Source organism: Erigeron canadensis, chromosome 3 (genome assembly GCF_010389155.1).
Source record: "Erigeron canadensis isolate Cc75 chromosome 3, C_canadensis_v1, whole genome shotgun sequence".
NCBI lineage: Eukaryota > Viridiplantae > Streptophyta > Magnoliopsida > Asterales > Asteraceae > Erigeron > Erigeron canadensis.
The window spans coordinates 24,934,216-24,947,621 of record NC_057763.1 but is presented as its reverse complement, the minus strand read 5'-3'; the positions used below and the strand labels follow the sequence as shown (position 1 = coordinate 24,947,621).

Below are 13,406 nucleotides of genomic sequence, written 5' to 3'. Positions count from 1 at the left end.
GTCGAAAGCAGAATACTTGACAAGTCACATTGAACATTTAAATATGAGACAAAGGGAATAATAATTAACATTTTCATATCATTTTCTTTCTCCTTTCATTTTCCAATAATTAACAAACTTTTGATGTATCAAAGATATATATAGTTATTTCATTAAAATACACCATCAAGATTTTAAATAAATCTAACTAGAAAGGTTAAGCGGACTTCATCAAAAAATAAAATAAAATTCAGGTGGCATGCGGCCAGCCGACCACTTTATAATGGAAGTGACACTATTCATAAGCTATTCTATTATAATACAGTATCATTTGGAGCACTCACAATACCTTCATTTTCAGTTTATCCCTCACCCGTCCTCCGATCAAAGACGGGTGCACACCGCTAGTTGTGACTCGTCCGTCCACGTTTCTCCGTTCGTTTTTCCCCACAGGGACGAAGCTCGTTCTCGTATTTCTACTTGTTAACTTTTTTAGGTTTTTATATATGTGTATATTGTATGTATATATGTGTTATGTATGCATATATATATATATATATATATGTGTGTGGTAGTGGTTACGTACTCTGAGGAAGAGAAGGTCGAGAAATTTTTGAGCTCTTTGCCAGAAAAGTGGAATCATTATATTACCACTTTGCAAGAGAAAGCAGATTTCGGCGGCATGTCTTTAACTCAGATAGTTGCTAAGTTTAGGGGATAAGAAATGAAACTAAAACGGGGGGAAACAGGATATAATAATGCTCAGATTCCCGAGCTTTATTAAGGTAGGCCTACGATCAATGTAAGTCCAGGTTCCCCAGAAGGAAGCACTAAGGCATTCCTAAGTGAAGATGTTGACTTACAAAGGATCTCGTTTGACTCTGAAGGGAACATATGTCTTGTTTCGAGTCAGAGCAACAATTCAGGCAATCGTGAATATCCTACCACCAGTGCTAGTTCCACCGTGCCTATAAGTGTCGAATGTGCGGAAAGTCACTTATCCGTTCTTGCGTCATTTGTGACATCATATGAACAGTTTATCCAAGGAAAGGTTCAAAACCCTAGTCTTATAGATGAAGACTATGAGCAGATTGATCCTTTAGACTTAAAAGAAAATGGCTATGCGGACTCTTCGAGCTAAACGGTTCTTATCAAGAACATGGCGAAAGGTCGTGGGTTCCAAGCTTGGCTTTGATAAGTCAAAGATAAAGTGCTACAATTGCGAGGGCTTTGATAAGTCAAAGATACAGTATCATTTAGAACACTCACAATACCTTCATTTTCGGTCCATCCCTCACCCGTCCTCCGATCAAGGACGAGTGCACACCGCTAGTTGTGACTCGTCCGTCCACGTTTCTCCGCTCGTTTGTCCCCACAAGGTTGGAGCTCGTTCTCGTATTTCTTCTTGTTAACTTTTTTAGGTATTTTATATATATGTATATTGTATGTATATATGTGTTATGTATATATATATATATATCTGTGTGTGGTGGTGGTTGTGAAAGAGAAAGGAATAGCCATGTTTTCTGGCGAGATGTATGTGGTGGCGCTCGTGAACAAGAAAAACGAAAAAGATGGCTATGAACAAAAAAGGCACATGTTTTCCAGCAATATAAATATATTTATATTTATATTTGTTATTATTTTTAATTTTTAATTTCCACCCTATAATTATATACAATTTAAAGGGATTATGACATCTGAGTGTAATCACATATGACCAAATGGTTATGTGATGTAACCACCTATTAGTGTGGCTATGTAATGTAAGATCCTTCAATATTAAGGTTATGTTATGTAACGTACCGGATAACACCAGTTGAAATGACTGGTTAGGTCACATGCATGCCATGTGTATCTTAAATATATATAGGTTAAGTCATTTGCTAAATTACCGACAAACCAAAAAAAGGGAGATTTACACACACATAACCTGCAGGCCACTTTTAGGCCAGTTTTTGCCGGATTTTGATCCATTTCGATTCCCATTTTATTCCTTGTTAATTTATTTTCAAATCCATGTAATATATCATGCCTAAACCTCGCAAAAAATCTGGAAATTAAAAATCGAAAAATATAGAGATAGAGGTTGATGGTTTGGAGGGTGAAAGATATAATCGATCTTATCTTTAATCTAAATACTCTGAGATCATCATCATCAAATTCGGATTCAATTTTGGAGGGTTTTTCTTCTTTACAGCCGCCACAAAACATCAACACCACCGTTCAGCCACCACCTATTCCGGAAACTGTTCATTCGAATTCGGATCAATTGAAGGTAGGGGAGGGGGCGATTAAGGGTGGGGTAAATGCTGATTCATGTGAAAAAAACGAGGGCCAATGATTTTGGGGGTGTTTTGTTCGAAAATTTGGGCATAAACCCTAATTCTGTCTCAACCGCCCCAAGTCCAATTCCGGCCACTTCTGGGCCAAATTCCAGTCAAAAATATGATGGGGAAGGGGCGATTTTGGGTGGGATTGGTCTAGGTTTGCTGAAAAAATCACAGATTGATGAAATGGATAGTACTTTGGGCGAAATCATGGGTAAAAACCCAATTTTTGGTGGTGGCTGGAAATTTTTTAGGTTTAGTATATATAAATGATGAATATATACTCTTTTTAGGTTTTTAAATATAATATCAAGAGTCAGCCGCGACACGTGTCGAAGTCAACGCGGGTCAACGGTGGGGGTGACCGGTTACCTTTACTACTGGTAACGCGTTACATAACATAACCCGAATATTGAAGGATCTTACAATACATAGCCACACTAGTAGGTGGTTACATTACATAACCATTTGGTCATAGGTGATTACATTCAGGTGCTATAATCCCTAATTTATAAGCCACATTAGAATAAGTATATTTTCTATATACTCATTTTTTATTTTTTTATTTTAGTAATGTATTATGTTTTATTTTCATTAATGAAATGTTTTTTTATTATTGTTATTGTTAATACTATTAGAATTATATATATATATATGTATGTATGTATGTATATATATTGTATTTTAAAATGTTTAATACTAAATAGATGGTTGGTTCTAAACTAATCATGACATTGTGGGTGTTTTGGGGGATTAGCCTTTGGTTAGTCCTTGGGCTGATGTTGAGGTGATGTAGTACTGACAAGGACTGGTGCTTGAAGGATAAGTGAAGGGCACTGTGAGTACTCTTAGGGACAGTTTGGTTCACAGAATATTTTTTAAAAAATTGAAATTTGTCAAAGGAATTGGAATATGTAAAAATTGGAATATGAAGGTTTTAAAATATGTTATATGTTTAGTTGACAGAATTCAATGGAATTCGGTTACAAGAATTCTAAACCATATGACAAAATTAACCTTTTATTATATTCTAAAAATAACACATACTTATATATGTATACCTTATAATAATAATAATAATAATAATAATAATAATAATAATAATAATAATAATAATAATAATAATAATAATAATAATAATAATAATAATAATAATAAGTTCGTACCATTCGCTTTCTCTAGCTACGTTCAGAAAATTCGACAAGGATGCTTTGGACACACTCTCACGTATTAAGCCTATTTCTAGTAGTCATTCAAATAATGTTGGGATAATAGCACCGGAGTGTAACCAACTATGACCAAAAGATTATGTAATGTAACCAACTACTCGATTAACTATCTAGTGTAACCACCTTTGTTTTTTGAGTTATGTCATGTAAGTTACCGACTACTTCAAGTTTCCATCCGGTTAAGCCAAAAATAAAGTTAGGGATAATGGCACCAGAGTGTAACCAACTATGAAAAAAAGGTTATGTTGTGTAACCAACTATGACTAAAAGGTTATGTAATGTAGTGAATTACTCGACTAGCTATGTAGTGTAACCACCTTTGTAATTCCACCAACAAAAATAAAGTTATAGAATTATTCATTTCTTTTGCTTCTTTAATGTTTTTCATTTCATCATACGGACTATGAAACACAACCCAAAATGAGAATGTAAAACCAAATATATTAACCTACCCGATTTATTATATCATCAATCAATATATCTTCTTCTATCTATCACTATATATCTATATCTATATCTATATAAATCTCTCCTTCGTCATCGTAGACAAATAGTTTCACCACGCCGATTCATTCTATAATATTAATCACCGCACTATACCATGATCAGATACCTCAATGGGTTTGCTTTATTGGATTCCACAACTATTGTTAAAGATCTGAATGGCAATGGCTCAACAAAGGATGCAAAAGCTATAAAGAGAAAGTCTGATCATGTCGCCAGAATCCGCTGTTGTTCTTTACTGTCGCCGAAATCTGCTGATGTTCTTCAAAAATGAAAATAATAACCGACAACTTGTTTTCATCCGGTTGCTTACATTACATAACCCAACAAACAAAGGTGGTGACATTACATAGCTAGTTGAGTAGCTGGTTACATTACATAACCTTTTGGTCATAGTTGGTTACACTCCGGTGCCATTATCCCATAAAAATAAAAGTGGTAACCGGCAACTTGTTTTGTATCCGGTTGCTTACATTGCATAACCCAAAAAACAAAGTTGGTTACACTACATAGCTAGTCGAGTAGTTGGTTACATTACATAACCTTTTGGTCATAGGTGGTTACATTCCCGTGCCATTATCCCAATAATGTTTGGATCGTTAGATTTATCTTTCATATATTATGTTTTTGCATTCAGAAATGGGTGGGAGCTAGGCCTGGCAATGGATTGGATATTTATCCAAATCCGATCCGATCCAATCCATTTATATCACTTATTGGATCAAAAAAAATATCCATTAATCCATTTAACAATCTAATCGATTGCTCCATTTATCCATTTAAATATTTGGATAGATCCATGATCCATCCGGATCGATCCGCATCGATATATCACCAAAATTGATTAGTGCTCCGGTGACTCGTGCCCTCGGTAACCCGTGTTTCGATCACGGGTTTCCCCGGTTGCCCCGTGTCCCGGTCATGGGTGTCCCCGGTCAATGGTGCCCCCATGTGACCTATGTCTCAGTCACGTGTGCCCCCGGTCAAAGGTGCCCTCTATGTCTCGGTCACGGGTTCCAGCGGCGACCCATGTTCGGTCACGGGTACCTCATTCAAAGATGCCCCTGGTGGCCCGTGGCCTGGGTGACCTTGGTCGATGGTGCCCTCGGTGACCGGGGGAACGCGCCACCAAAAACACCATTGACCAGGACACAGGTCACCATGGGCACCCGTGACACGGGCTGAGGTGACTGGGGCGAGCGGTGACTAAGTCGAGGTAACTGGGGGAATGAAAGGTTTCCCCTACTAAACATTTCCTTAATTTCTAGAAAGTAAATTTCATTCATCTAAAAAATAAAAATATTGAAAAAATTCAATGGATCGATCCGGATGATGATCCATCTATTTAAAGTTATTTGGATATGGATCGGATCACGATCCGTTATGTTGGATCACGGATCGGATCATGATCCATTTAACTTGGATTATTAATGGATCAGATCATAATCCAATCCATATCCATCCATTAACACCCCTAGTGGGAGCACAACTTGTATCTAGACTCCCATCCAATTTTATGTAAAAGTTGCTTTAATTTTTAATATATTGAATGAAGTTATAATAATGCAGCCCGTATCCCCACCATTGTTTTTCGGTATCTCAACCACAACTATTATTTGCAACGATAGTCGTTGCAAATAGTGTGGGCCCCCCTGTGTGTAATGGCAAATCTGGCAAAGTAATAGTGGGTCCCTTGTCAGTAATCGCTGCAAATACTTGGATATGGACAAAACACCACTCTTTGCAGCGATAATCGCTGCAAATAGTGTGGTTGAATTACCAAAAGTCTGGTCGGGATACGAGGCGCCAATAATAATAATAATAATAATAATAATAATAATAATAATAATAATAATATTAAAAGTTATAATAATAATAACAACAACAACAACAATAATGCAATCTACCAATTAACTAAAACAAGATTGACATGTTTTTAAAATGACACGTGACATAATCCTTAATTGACACGTATCCCTTTAATTTAATTATTTTGTTAAATTAGTTTTTTTAGTTGTATATAAATTCAATTTTCTTATAAAACTTAAAACTAAACTCTAACTCTTGGCTTATTAATATAAAAGATATTATAACCTTATTTAATTGATCGTTTTTTCATTAATAAATTGTCTCTCTTTCTTTCTCAATACTTCAACTCCTATTACTTATATTAGTTATAATAAGTTATTAACATGAAGACTTCAAAATTGTGTGTTTATGATCCGAAATTACAAGGTTATTGTCATTATCCACTATTTCTACAAGTTCAAATTTTGATGTAGTTTTAAAAATTTATGGTAAATCCAAAATTCTAACTAAACATATATTATATTTATCATTATTGTTTATTCTAATTTAGTTTCATTCATCAATTTATATTCACCACAATTTATTTCATACTCACGAATTATCTATGAGACATATTCGAATTTTTTTATGATACAACTTATATAGCTATACCATACATCGTATGGACATTAAGAGATATATACAGGGACACAATAATGACACATGGTCAGTTGTCCTTTTCTTATCCCAAAATTATTTACATTCAATTTGTTATCTTTCTTCCTTTCACACATTAACATCACCATTATCTTCATCTACCCAAATTCGATTTTTACTTTCTAATTCTTCTTTTTTAATATTAATTTTCCTTTTCATATTCAACTAAAACCTATTAATCTAGATAAATGGAAAAGAGTGCACAAATAAAGTTGGTGGACGGTGATTGCTCTAAAAATTTAAGCACCAGTGGTGGCTACCATGGCGGTAGACCGTAGACGTGGCTACTATGGCGGTACGGAGGTTAGTGGCTGGATGGCGACATATCAAGGTCGGTGGCAATGGTCGCACAAAAGTGGTGGTTGCAACGACGTTCCAATCAATAGCGGTGGTTGCCTAGGCACTGCAGGGAAGTTGTGGCGGTGGTTGGCAACGGTGTGGAAGTACAACAATGTTCAAGATGGTTGCAGCAGACATATAAAGGAGGATTAGGTTTGTATATTTTTGGGGGTTTTTTGTCAAAATGTTCAATTTCATTGGAATTGAAAACTTTTCATGGGTATTTGGAAGGATTTATGTAACACCTACCACTTTGACCGGTCAACGCCAGCGAACGAACTCGCAAAACAGAAATTAGTTAAATTAAAGTAAATAAACTTTTGTAATCAAAAAGTAGCATATGAATAGCCATTAGAAACGTAATTTTGAAATAGATAATAATATGCCAACGAACATTTTGAACGAGTCTTGTGTTAAAAGTCTTAACGAAACGAATCATTTCTTGGGAGAAACTGGAACTAGTCACGAGAGCTCAAGAGGGGAAACAAAACCTCGATCCCTCCCTCCCTTTTCTCCTCCCATTTCTCCATTCGCACTTTCTCTCTACCCTATCTTTTCTCCCTCTTTTCTCTCAAAGTGTAAGAACACACACAAAAACACACTAATCATATTTTCCTTCAAAATTTTAGATCTAAGGCTAAGGGTAACTTCAAAAGTGTAAGAATTTAGTTCAACAATAATCTTTCCTTTCAAAACTTCAAGATTTGTGGGTATAATCAAGTGTTCATTCTCTTTGAAGCTCCAAAAATTGGACTTGAGGTTTCGGGTCGAATCGGTAAGTGTTCTATGGCTCAAAATGTTCCCCTTAACTAGTAGAATACTTCCTTGTTATAGATCTAAGCGATTTGTGGTCGATTCGAGTGTAAAATGGTTGTTTTTGCTTAAAAACGGGTTTTGAATGGAGCTAATGATTTTGGAAGTAGGTTTTGGTTTAGAGATGATATATATGCTCGATTTTACTAGAAATATGTTGTGTTAAAGTTTGGTAACTTGATTTGGACGTTTGGTTGGTCAATTTGTGCAGAAAAAGAGGCTTTTGCCCAAAATCGGACGTTATGCAACGCACAGAAGTTCCGTGCTCCGCATATTTGGAGTTGACAAATTTCTGACCTCGAAACTGGTGAAATATGCGCTGCATATTTCTTGCATGCGCCGCATATTTCCCAGTTCAGCCGACAACCCAAATTTTGAAACGATCGTAACTTTTAAACCGTAACTTCGTTTTTGACGTTCAAGATATCCACAGATGCGTAAATGAGTCTACATTCTAATGGTGTAACCCTCTGAGTCCAAAAAATAGTTTGAACAATTCAAAATTTTTGATTAAGCAACAGCGGTCATGACCCGACTAGTCATTGTGAAACAAAACGTAATGATTCCACCTCGGTTGGATCAAAGCCTTATAAAATGGACATAATAAAGCTTTTATAGTAATATTAGGTCAATATTGATAGGACCCCACCTCTTGAGTTATGTTTTACTGTCTCTTTGCACGTACATAAACAGTTCATTTTGAGTTTATGCTACAGATAACATTAACAAACAAAACTAATTTAAAGTGGTGAGCGTAGTTATGATGTAAATTCAACAGGATGTCACTGAGATTCACATCTCCATATAACATTTCATTCTCAGCCTCATTAACCTGTCACTATTATCGTTTTGTTGCCACTCTAACATCATAATTACCTACCGGCTCATGTTATATCATTATCACTTATTTCATGGTTACATAAAATGTGTATCTTTATATGAGGTTAATGCATGCAGACCATCATCTAGGTCGCTTTTGGGGGTTAAAAGCTGGGTAATACATCACATATTACTTGTCCCGCCGTGTAACTTAACCACTTGATTCAACCTGATTGGTTTGTTGTTGTTGCTGTATCCTATCTCTAAAATACTTAACAATAACATGGGTCCCTTTACTCTCCAATATGCCATTTACCACCCTTAACACAAATTAAACTAAACTACTTTGCACACCCTATTTTGATAACTCGAAGCAGATATGAAAATGCATAAAATTCATACACTTTCTGATGATGAAATCAATTGAACATCTATTCGAGATAATAGAGAAATCATCTACCATCCAACATTGTAATGCTAAGTTCATTGGTAGAGCTTGTTCCACATGAGCTTGAAGAATGTGTGGTATCCTCTATATCTGTTTCTATGAAAAAACCTGGTTTTTGGGGCGAAGGCAATGGATTCTCACTCCCCAACATCATAATCACAGAAGTCATAGGCGGTCTGTCTTCTGGTCGACGTTGAACACACAACAAACCCACGTGGATTGATCGCAGAACTTGAGATGCATTGATTGATTCATATGAACACATGGCAACTAGTTCAAGGGATCTGCCTTCTTTATGGAGTACCCATACCTATCAAGAGCACAAAACAAAAATAACTAATCATTATCTTGCTGTTATTGACAAATTCCAAAGAAAAAAAAAACAGGAGGTTCTCATGTTTGCTCAGGTAACCAACTTTATTTGCAGTTTACCCGTGAAGATGAAGATAGTCATCCAAAACAAACGAAAGTATTTTAAATCTCCGGTACAGATACTTACATGTCCAATAAGGCTATTGCTATGTTCTTTGTGGACGAATCCTCTGTTTTTCTCCCCACATACAAGTTCCAGCATTAAAACACCGAAGCTATATACATCTGATTTAATTGAAAAGATACCGTTCCCTGCATATTCTGGAGACATGTAGCCACTGCAGAAATTTAAGTTAATGTGTTTGATTAGTACAAAAAATAATGTGGAATATGAGGTTATGGTCAATGAATCTCACTATGTTCCAACCACTCTCGTTGTGTTTGCCTCATTTTGATTTCCTCCAAAGCTTCTAGCCATACCAAAATCTGATATCTTTGGGTTCATATCCGCGTCAAGCAAAATATTACTGACTTTCAGATCTCTATGGATGATTCTGAGTCGAGAGTCCTGGTGAAGATAAAGAAGCCCACGAGCAATTCCATTGATAATGCGGTAACGCGCAGACCAATCAAGTAGTTTGCTTTGATTATTATCTGTAGATCATTTTAATTTCAGTTTATATGTTTATTAATTTGATTTATTATTGAAATGACACCTTTTTTACTTGTCTATTTGTAACCGTTTCATTTTTCTTTCAGTTAACTTGCAAACTTTTCAGTTGTGTCTCTCTTAATAATAGTGTGTAACTCAAACGCAGAAAAAGGACCCCCCCCCCCCCCCCCCGGGCAGCCCCTAATAATCCACTCCTACAAATGTAGAAAGTGAGATTCGAACCCTGGTTGATTTTCCCAAGGTCTAAAACCTTACCAATGTGCCACCAACCCATTCACTATTATTTCATATTATTATCGATCCCTTATTACGAATTTTTGATTGCATTTACCAAATATGAAGGTGTCAAGTCCTTTATTTGGCATGTATTCATATATCAACATCTTTTCATCTCCCTTGATGCACCATCCCAGGAGCTTGACGAGATTTCGGTGTTGCAATTTAGATATTAACATGACTTCATTCTTGAATTCGGGAAGTCCTTGATTGGATGCTTTCGCTAGCCGCTTCACTGCTATTTCCTGTCCATCTTCAAGTACACCCTGAAATATAAAAATCCTTTTATGAAACTCCAAAGATGACATGTTTTATTAGTTATTTCATTTTGGACAAATTAGATTGTTAATTGCAATAATCAGATGTACTACACAGAACTTCCTGGGTTCAATTCACACCTTGTAAACAGGTCCAAAACCGCCCTCTCCAAGCTTATTTGTCACTGAAAAATTGTTGGTAGCTTTGATTAGTGTAGGCAAGCCGAATAGCAGTAGCTCTAGATCCTTAACGTTATTATTTTCACGATCATGTCCAGACTCGTTTCCATTTGTCCCTGCAGAAATGGATAATATCTTATCTTCATTAAATAGGATAACTAATACATTGAAGTGGAAAAATGGGTGGGTAGCTAAGGTTACGGATCAAAACAATAACTTTTCTAAATTCCTTTCCGTCAAATTCCTTTGAAATCTTTGAATCAAATGACCCCTAATATGGTTAAAAGAAGTGTTTCTCTTTTTGATAATTGATCTTATGCAGTCCAAATACACTTTTGGGAACAGTTTGACCCGTTTCCTTAAGTTATATGCTTTCATCCTTAAGATAGAGATAAAACATATCGAAGTAGCCGACCCAACCCATGAATGAGTAGAGGGTTTGACATTTAGCAGATGACACTTGGTATTTAACCTCAGCTCCTACCTTCTTGCTTTTGCCTGGTCCTTTTAGACCAATAAAGCAAATATAAAGTGACTAGTAAAAACAGAACTGCAGAGGCTATAGGGACAATAACTCGTACTCGTCTCCCAGCACCTGAGCTTTCTGTTGAGTGTATGTCAAAACATCTCATTAGACATGCATATATAGTCAAATAATATGGGTAAGAAAAATAAACTAATGATTTTTTTTACCTAGCTCTGAAGATGGAAATCGTATGTAAAGACTGTCCCCATTTTCGTCAAAACTTCTGATATCAATTAGGTCACCAAACCATAGAAGACAACCACTCCCAGGCCCAGAAATATTTGAATTTGTATAAGCAGTGCAGGAACAATTGCTTTTACACATCCTTTCACATTCATCAGTAGTCATGGACTGGTTATACCAAGACCCGTGAGTGTCTGGTAACTTCAAATTTGAGTACTTCTTGAACCCTTCCCCAAGTCCACAATTCAAAGGGGTCATACGTCGACACCCTAGTGACCAATCATTAACCCTCCACTGTTCTGGTGAAGTGGGTTCAAACCCCTTCAAACAATCACAAACAGGATTGTTGTTAATGTCGCAGCTCCCAAACGGGCCACACACATTGTAATGGTCACAATGATCCTTCTCTAGTGCCCAAAAAATATTCCATTCTTGCTTGCTATCAATCCATATCAAACGCTCCAAATTACCACTAGGCTGAAGCACCAATCTTGTGTAAGCTGAATCGGTTAAGAGATTATATTGGTAGTAAACTTCTTTTTGGTTTATAACAAACTCAAAGCTGAAAATTTTGTTGGTTTTAAGTACTTGAACTCCGCTAAACCTGACTCCATTCCAAGGACCGGCTCTGAACTTTACTCCCGCGCCATTTGTTACAATCGTCTGAGGGTAACCTTTCTTATCAAGCCAGCAGGAAAACTCACCAGCAGCAGGATCCTCGCTGGATTTCCAAGCCGTGTAGTGTCTTTCAAACCCGGTAACCAAATTCCAGCCATGTTTCATTCCTGGAAGTAAAGTGTCAGTAATATAGTCAAAACTTTGCCATATAGGATTTTCTTGTTTGATATCAGCTTCTTCGTTAATTATAAAGTTGCCGGTTTCTAGAAGCTGACCAAACGGCCGATTCCTCACTGACCTCGTTGATGAGTTTTCGGATGACCATACCTCATTGTTCATTGCGTCCTGGATTGTTAAAGCTCCATGGACAGTGAGAGTTAGCTTGGAGGAGTTATCGGTGAGTGGTGTGTTTCTGTTGGCTACCCAAACAACAGTCCTGGTCTTGTTGGATATTTTCTTGTACCAAATTCCGACATAATAATTTGTGGAGTTACGAGTAGTAGTAAAGAAACCAAGTTCAAATGTTTCTTTTGGTGAAACGATGGTTTCACCGTGTTTAATGGATTGATTTGTAAACAAGGTATTGACAGAATTTGTACAAGTTATTACCAATGAACAAAGAACAACAACATGTAAGGCAAATAACACCTTGGTGATTCTTGTACAAACCATGTTCAAAATACTACTACTCTTGTTAACGTTGCAATATACATTTACAAAATTGATAACATATATGTATGTGTGTATATATATCATGAACAAGCAGAATGTTTACAACAATTAAATTCATATAATCATGGAAATAATAACACAACCATACTATTATCGACAACAAGATATAACAATTTGGGACAAAAACACTTGGCCCCAAAAGACTTGGTCCATAATTTGACTAACAAACTTAAAAGTCATAGGAGTATTAATGAAAACATAATAGGAAAATGAATACTCATAAAAGAAAAGGACCAGTGGCTGCTTTTTGGATTGTCAAAATGGAACAAAAATAATTAACCAAAGCCCTTTTCCGGCGGCTGCTGTTGATTTTTGACAAAACCAATTAAGTCAGATGTGTTTTTTTTTTTTTTTAATCTTTTATTTTCTTTAACGTGCTCGACTCCCTCATGATGTTTCTGTTCATTCAAATTTACGTAGCAAGATATTGTGCTTTCTGCTTTTAGAGTTTCTTTTTTCATTACTTGTGGACAATATCTTGCTTTTAGAGAATTTGCACATTCGGTGATGCTTCTGCTCGACTCCCTCAGCGTCTGTTTTTTTTAATGGGCAAATTCTCAAATAGCTTTATGGGTCGGAACAAAAAACACTTTTTTTTGGGTTAAAACTTTGACAAAAACAGACAGTGAGGGTCTCCATTGCCTTTTAGACTATTCGGAGCACTGTTATACTGTGAGGTTTAC

The 13,406-nt window shown here is 36.2% G+C and overlaps 1 protein-coding gene across 1 annotated transcript; it reads right to left on the bottom strand.

The window, feature by feature from the left end:
- Positions 1 to 8,876: 8,876 nt before the first annotated feature.
- On the bottom strand, positions 8,877 to 12,663 carry LOC122591744 (G-type lectin S-receptor-like serine/threonine-protein kinase At4g27290). Its single transcript, XM_043763990.1, has 7 exons — positions 11,358 to 12,663; positions 11,149 to 11,268; positions 10,626 to 10,855; positions 10,283 to 10,493; positions 9,695 to 9,932; positions 9,466 to 9,616; positions 8,877 to 9,276 (listed from the first exon to the last, which is right to left on the bottom strand). Exons 1-7 carry the CDS (start codon positions 12,661 to 12,663, stop codon positions 8,971 to 8,973), a joined length of 2,562 nt encoding a protein of 853 aa, XP_043619925.1. The 3' UTR covers positions 8,877 to 8,970.
- Between the last annotated feature and the right edge of the window lie 743 nt (positions 12,664 to 13,406).